The sequence below is a fragment of the Calidris pugnax genome, unplaced genomic scaffold, assembly GCF_001431845.1.
Source record: "Calidris pugnax isolate Ruff unplaced genomic scaffold, ASM143184v1 scaffold4, whole genome shotgun sequence".
Lineage (NCBI taxonomy): Eukaryota > Metazoa > Chordata > Aves > Charadriiformes > Scolopacidae > Calidris > Calidris pugnax.
Window position 1 is genome coordinate 3,068,382 of NW_015090781.1, and position 6,984 is coordinate 3,075,365.

Sequence of the window (6,984 nt, forward strand, 5' to 3'; positions counted from 1 at the left end):
TGCTGGGGTACAGGGACACAGAGGTGGAGGTGTGGGGCAGGAGTGGAGCTCCAAGGAGGGCTCGGAGCCATCCTGCCCACCCCACTTGCCCCTCTAGGGTGGACCCGGGGGGCCTGGCGGAGCAGAACGGCATTCGGGTGGGAGACCAAGTCCTTGCAGCCAACGGAGTCAAGTTTGAAGACATAAGCCATAGCAAGGCAGTGGAGGTGCTCAAGGGGCAGACCCACATCATGCTAACCATCAAGGTACCCCTGGCTGGGGTGGAGGTGGCCGGTGTGTCCCCAAGGCTGGCGCTGCCCCAGCTCGTGCCTGGCGCCCGTGGGGCTGGCGCAGCCACCGGCTGGTTGGGTTTCAGGCGAGTGGGAGGCGGGGAGAGGGGGGGGGAACAAGGGAAGTGGGGGGGATGCATTATTCATGGCTGGCACCGGATCGGGTTCACCCAGCTCACGCTGACCCCCAGGTCCTCTCTCCCCCTCTGCCTAGGAGACCGGCCGGTTCCCTGCCTACAAGGAGATGGTGGCCGAGTACTGCTGGCTCAGTCGCTGTAAGGGCAGTGCCGGGCGGGTACTGGAAGGGACCCTGGGCTGTGGGGTGGGGGAGCTGGGACCCCCACGCAAGGGGCAGCCAGCCCCGGTGGGGAGGGAGAAGGTCCTCGTGCCACGGGGTCTCATGGCCACGAAGCTCCCTGTGCCGTGCTCAGCATCCCCATGGCCTCAGAGCGGGGCATGGAGCTCCCCATGCCATGGTCAGCACCCCCATGACCTCAGAGGGGAGCATGGAGCTCCCCGTGCCATGGTCAACATCCCCATGGTCTTGGAGGGGGGCATGGAGCTCCCCATGCCATGATCAGCATCCCCATAGCCTCAGAGCAGGGCATGGAGCTCCCTGTGCCATGGTCAGCATCCCTATGGCCTCGGAGGAGGGCATGAAGCTCCCCATGCCATGGTCAGCATCCCCATGGCCTCAAAAGGGGGCATGAAGCTCCCCGTGCCATGGTCAGCATCACCATGACCTTGGAGGGTGGAATGAAGCTCCCTGTGCCATGGTCAGCAACCCCATGACCTCAGAGCAGGGCATGGAGCTCCCCGTGCCATGGTCAGCATCCCCATGGCCTCGGAGGGGGGCATGGAGCTCCCTGTGCCATGGTCAGCATCTCCATGGCCTTGCAGGGTCCCACCTGTCCCCCATTCTCTTAGGGGACACGAAGAGCCCTATGCCATGGCCAGCAGACACCTGGTCCCCACATCCTTGTGTGTCTCCGCATGTCCTCTTGTCCTTTGGGGCAGCAGCAGAACTCCCCGAGGCCCCATGGTGTGTCACCCCATGGTGTGTGTCACCCCATGTTGCATGTTGCCCCATGTCTCCGCTCTGCCTTTGCAGTGACCAACGGGCAGCTGCAGCAACTCTCCCAAGCTTCGGAGACCAGCTCCTCCATCTCCTCCTATTCCTCGGGGCCAGCACCCGGGGCGGTGAACGGGCTCGGCGCGGCCACCTCGGGACCCCCCACCCGCACCGTGGACGTGGCCATCTCCACGGAGGACGGGCCCCGGCGGGGCTGGGGGCGGGAGCGTGCCGAGAGGGCCATGCAGACCGAACCGGCCGCCGAGGGGCTGCCGGAGACGCGCCGTACGGTGCGGCCCCCCGAGCTGCTGCGGGACACGGCCATCCGGGGCCAGGGAGGGACCCGCGAGCCCCCCGGCACCCACCCGCGCCGGGCCTTCACCCACTCGCCCAAGACGGCGCTGCTGCTGGCGCTGAGCCGGCCCCGGCAGCCCATCACACGCTCCCAGAGCGACCTCACCGTCGCCGGTAGGCACCGGGGCACGGCCCCACAGCTGGTTGGCGTTCCCCTCCATCCCTGCACCCCCAGCCCCCTGCATCCTGTAGCTCAGTCTCTGCCCCACACGGAGCCTGCCCCCCACTCCAGCATCCTATAGCCGCTGCCCCACATGGATACCTGGCCCCCACTCGTGGGCATCCTATAGCTGAGTCCCTGGCCCCCACCCCAGCACCCTCTGCCCCCCACCCTATATGGACCACTCCTGTCCTCGGGGCTTGCAGGGCACCCCAAAGCCCACCTCTGCAGGCCCTGGAGATCCCCTGCACCCCACAGCAGGTCTCTCTTCCCCAATCAGTTCCCCCCCAGTAGCCTCCTCAGGTTCCCTGCCCAAGGTTCTTCAGGTTCTTCTCAGCCCCAAACATCATCTGGGGTGGCATCTTTCAGCCCCCCCCAACTCCAACCCCCCCTCTCTGTCCCCAGAGGAGAAGCGGAAAAAGGAGAAGCCGGAGGTCCAAGGGGCACGGGGGGCTCCCCCGGGGCTGCACCGCTCCAAGACCCTCGTCAACCTCTTCTTCAAGGGGGGCCGTGCCACCAGCCAGAGCTGGGCCCCCCCCAGCCAGGAGCCCCCCACCTCCGACCGCCGGGCACGGGCCAAGTCCCCAGGGCGCCCTGATGGGGACAGAGGTACTGGGCTGGGGGACAGGGCAGAGAGGGACCCGACCTGGGACCGGTCCCACCTTCTGGGGGCATCGCAGCCCCACTGTGGCATCCCTGGCATGATGGGGGGGGGGCATGGGAGGGGTCCTTAGGCATGAGGTGTTGGCGATGGGCAGCGATGCCGCTGACCCCCCCCTTGGGTGCTCACCCCCTCTCCATCTCCCTTGCAGTAGGTGCTGTGCAGAAGTTTGTCATCCGGAGCCTGAAGCGGGGTAACGGGGGTGCCTGTGTGCCCGGAGGGGGGGTGGGGCTGCTGCAGGGCAGGCTCTGCATGCGCCTGGCCCCACACTGCATGTGTCTGAGTGCTGTGGATCAGGGTGGGGGGGATCGAGGTGGTGGTGGTGGGGGGGGTGTCCAGGGTGGTCCCTACCCCTCTGGCCACCCCTTTTTTGCTCTGTCCCCCCCACTCCAGAGAAAAGCCGGCGTGCCAGCATCCTGGGCCCCGCGGGCATCGCTGCCCTGCAGCCCAGCAGCAGCAGCGACCCCGAGTCCCGGCTGCCCCACATCCAGGACACTGCCGCACGCCTCCTCAGCCCCGACGAGGTGACGGCCGTGCTCCGACACTGCTCCCGGGTAGGGCACCGCGGGCAGGGGTGTGGGATTGGTGCTAGAGTGGGTCCAGAGAAGAGCAACAAAGCTGGTGAGGGGTCTGGAGCACAAGTCTGATGAGGAGAGGCTGAGGGAGCTGGGGGGGTTCAGCCTGGAGAAGAGGAGGCTGAGGGGAGACCTTCTGGCTCTCTCCAACTCCCTGAAAGGAGGGTGTAGCCAGGGGGGGTCGGTCTCTGCTCCCAACTCACAGGCGACAGGACAAGAGGAAACGGCCTCAAGTTGCACCAGGGGAGGTTCAGGCTGGATATTAGGAAAAATTTTTTCACCGAAAGGGTTCTCAGCTATTGGAATGGGCTGCCCAGGGAGGTGGTTGAGGCCCCATCCCTGGAGGTGTTCAGAAGACGGGTTGATGTAGTGCTGGGAGGTATGGGTTAGTGATGGTGATGCTTCTTGTTTGTTGTGTGGGTGTCTATTTTTGTCAGTTAGGTTGACGGTTGGACAAGATGATCTTTAAGGTCCCTTCCAACCTAGAAGATTCCTAGAAGATTGGGGGGGATGAGGGAGGGTAGGTTTCACTGCGACACCCCACGTTAAGCTGTGGGAGGTAAACTGAGGCAGAGAGGAGGGGACACCACCTCCTGACATCCCTCCTGCGCCCGCAGTACCTGCACGAGGGCAGCGTGGAGGATTTGGTGCGGCCGCTGCTGGCCATCCTGGACCGGCCAGAGAAGGTCCTGCTGCTGCGGGATGTGAGGTGGGTGGTGGCTGGAGGGGACCCCAGGGTACCCCAATACCAACCCAGCTGGGTGGGACAGACCCACAGCCCCAGGTGCTCTCTTCAGCCCCGTTCCCAGAGGCAGCCACAACCTGTCCCTCCTTCTTTGTCCTGGCCAGGAGCGTGGTGGCCCCCACGGACCTGGGCCGGTTTGACAGCATGGTGATGCCCCTGGAGCTGGAAGCCTTCGACGCCCTGAAGAGCCGCTCAGGTAGAGCCTACCCCCCACCCGAGGACCTTGACCGTGGTGGGGACAGCGGGCAGGTGTGGGCAGAGCCCAGGGAGGGTGACTGGTCGCTCCCCCTGCCCGCAGTGCGCTCGCCTGCCCTCCGCCCAGCCCACCATGATGTCCCCCCCAAGAGACACCTCATCACACCAGTGCCTGGTGAGTGCCACCCCACAGGGGCAATTTGGGAGAGGAGGAAGAGAGCTGGGACGCCTGGGTGCAGGGGGTCCCAGGGGAGAGGGAGGCTGGTGCCCCTGGGTGCTGGGAGGTAGTAGAGGAGCAGGATCTGTGGACCCTGGATACCCTATGTTCTTGGGGAGGAGGACCGGGAGAGTGCTGGGGTGCCTGGGTCTCTGAGGTCCTTGGGAAGGCAGCCAGGGTGCCTAGGTGTCCCTGGAGGACGAAGACATGGGGCCCTTGGTGCTAAGGGGGTCACTGGGTGGTAGGGGTCCCAGGGAGCAGAGCTGTGGGGGTCTGAGGGGATCCCTGGGTGGTGGGGGTCCCCAGGGAGCCGGGCTTTCATGTCCTGGAGGGATCCATGGGTGGTGGGAGTCCCAGGGAGCAAGGCTGTGGGGGTCCAAGGGGATCCCTGGGCTGTGGGGGTCCCACGGAGCAGGGCTGGGGGGGTCCAAGGGGATCCTTGGGTGATGGGGGTCCCAGGGAGCAGGGCTGGGGGGCTCCAAGGGGATCCATGGGTGGTGGGGTCCTGGGGAGTAGGGCTGTGGGGTGGTCTAAGGGAATCCATGGGTGGCGGGGGTCCCAGGGAGCAGGGCTGGGGGGTTGCAGGGGGGATCCCTGACCCCCTCTCGTTGCAGACTATCGAGGGGGGTTCCTGCTGAAGCCGGCGGGGGCCCCAGAGCCGGAGGAAGCCGGGGGGCTGCAGGCGAGCCCGGCCCGGCCCCCAGCCCCCCCCCGCCCCCCCCCGCCTCCCCCCCCCCCCCCCCCCCCCCCCCGGGGGGGGTTGTTCTCTTTTCCTCTCATCAGCATAAACTGTCTCAGCACCATGGCCATCATCTTCATCTCCTACAGCCATATCCTCCCTGCTGTCCTGAAGATTCGCTCTCTGGAGGGCAGGAGAAAAGCCTTCTCCACCTGTGCTTCCCACCTGACGGTCGTCATCATGTTTTTTGGGGCAATCTTGTTCATGTACCTACGCCCCAGCTCCACCTACGCGTTGGGTGAGAACAAGAGTGCCACGCTGTTTTACACCATCATGACCCCCACACTCAACCCCTTGGTCTACAGCCTGAGGACCCCCCGCCAGCCCCCGACCCCCCAACTGGCTGCTGGCCGAGCCCCCCTCGGCCGAGGGGCGCGGGCGCTCACGGAGCCCCCGGCCCACCTGGCACAAGGAGCCCCCCGGGTCTGTGCCCGACGGAGGGGCTGACGTGCTGGGGAAGCCCCGGCGGGCACGGCCCCCCCTTGCACCCCTATTTGGGGGGCCAGGGGGTGAGGCGGGGGCTGGGATGACCATCAATGGCCCTGGGGATGCCGGCAGGGAGGAAGAGGAGGAGGAGGAGTACCGGCTGCTCACCGTCACCCTCTCCAAGCTGAAGCACTCGCTGGGTGGGTGGCACAGGGGTGGGACACCAGGGCTGGGGTGGGGACCCTCCTCCTGGCACCAGCATCACTGGGATGAGAGGGACCCCCATGGCAGTTGGGACCCCCATGGCAAGGGACACCCCGTTTAGGGAACAGGGGGGAACACCCCAAAGGCTGCCCCTACCTACTCCTCCAAAACTAGATGGGAAGAAGAGGAGCTGCTGCTCCCCAGTGCCTTCGTCCCTGTAGGACCTACCAAAACAGGGCAGGACAGAGGCACAGCTGCCCAGGGAAGGGGGTGCCATGCCCGGGAGTGGGTGTTATGGGGGGGGGTCCCAGCCTACCTGGGTGTAAGTGTCCCATGGCTCCTTTGCAGGGATCAGCATCTCCGGTGGCATCGAGTCGAGGGCACAGCCGGTGGTGAAGATCGAGAAGATCTTCCCTGGAGGAGCTGCCTTCCTCAGCGGCGTCCTCAAGGTACAAAAAGGGGTGGAGGGGGACATCAGGGGGTCCCAGCACACCCCGAGGGGTGGGCAGACAGCCAGACAGGCCCCATCCTGCGGTGCTGCTGGGTGTTGGCATCCCCCTAGCACCCCAAAAGCCTCCCTACTTCCCCCCCCCCCCCACTGCCTTCTCTCCCGGGTGGCCAGGCTGGGCAGGAGCTGGTGTCAGTGGATGGAGAGAGCCTGCAGAACGTCACCCACCAGCGGGCCGTGGACATCATCCGCCAGGCCTACCGCAACAAAGCCAAGGAGCCCATGGAGCTGGTGGTGCGGGTGGTTGGAGCCCCCCCGGAGTGATGCTGCACACCCCCCACCCCTGCACTTTGATGAGCCATCCCGCCTCCAGGAAGGAGATGGCTGGCTCATTCCTGCACCGAGCTGTGACCGGTCTCAGCACAGGCAAAGGGCACAAGAGCCAGAGCTGCCCCACGGGCACAGAGGAGCTGCCCTCAAGCAGCAGGACTCAAGGCCGGGGTTAGGGGTGGGGGGGCAATGCTGATGAGGCAAGAGGGGGACAGGCAGCCCCCAACCCTGCTCTGGACAGACAGACAGACACAGCCTTGAGAAAAAAAAGAAAAAAAAAAAACAGCCAGGGGCTTGTTTTTACTGGGCGATTCCGGGTGGTACAAGGGAATGGGATGCGACTGAAATAAAGTACAAAAATCCCCCTCCGGAGTTGGGGGCGACCAAGCCAGAGCTGGGCACAGCCAGGCTTTTCCTTTGGTTTGACACCCCCACACCCCAACCCAGGCACCCCCACCTCTGCCCACCCCAGGGGTGTCCCCAGCTGTCACCCCCGGCACCGTGCCCCTCTCCCCTGGCAAACTGGGCATCACAGGGGCATGGGCCAGGCAATTTCGGGGGGAGGGGGTGGGGGGGGGGGCGGGGAAGG

At 65.7% G+C, this 6,984-nt stretch overlaps 1 protein-coding gene across 1 annotated transcript in view; it reads left to right on the top strand.

Annotated features, from left to right (window-relative positions):
- Nucleotides 1–6,786, top strand: part of PDZD7 (PDZ domain containing 7) — an 8,695-nt gene extending 1,909 nt beyond the window's left edge. The window contains exons 5-18 of the mRNA XM_014957538.1: nt 98–245; nt 484–544; nt 1,381–1,809; nt 2,261–2,464; nt 2,668–2,709; nt 2,910–3,070; nt 3,709–3,800; nt 3,941–4,032; nt 4,135–4,206; nt 4,863–4,981; nt 5,102–5,225; nt 5,299–5,613; nt 5,966–6,066; nt 6,240–6,786. Of these exons, the coding sequence (XP_014813024.1) occupies nt 98–245; nt 484–544; nt 1,381–1,809; nt 2,261–2,464; nt 2,668–2,709; nt 2,910–3,070; nt 3,709–3,800; nt 3,941–4,032; nt 4,135–4,206; nt 4,863–4,981; nt 5,102–5,225; nt 5,299–5,613; nt 5,966–6,066; nt 6,240–6,389 (2,110 nt within the window). The 3' untranslated portion in view covers nt 6,390–6,786. The remainder of the gene's footprint in view (nt 1–97; nt 246–483; nt 545–1,380; nt 1,810–2,260; nt 2,465–2,667; nt 2,710–2,909; nt 3,071–3,708; nt 3,801–3,940; nt 4,033–4,134; nt 4,207–4,862; nt 4,982–5,101; nt 5,226–5,298; nt 5,614–5,965; nt 6,067–6,239) is intronic.
- The last annotated feature ends 198 nt before the right edge of the window (nt 6,787–6,984 follow it).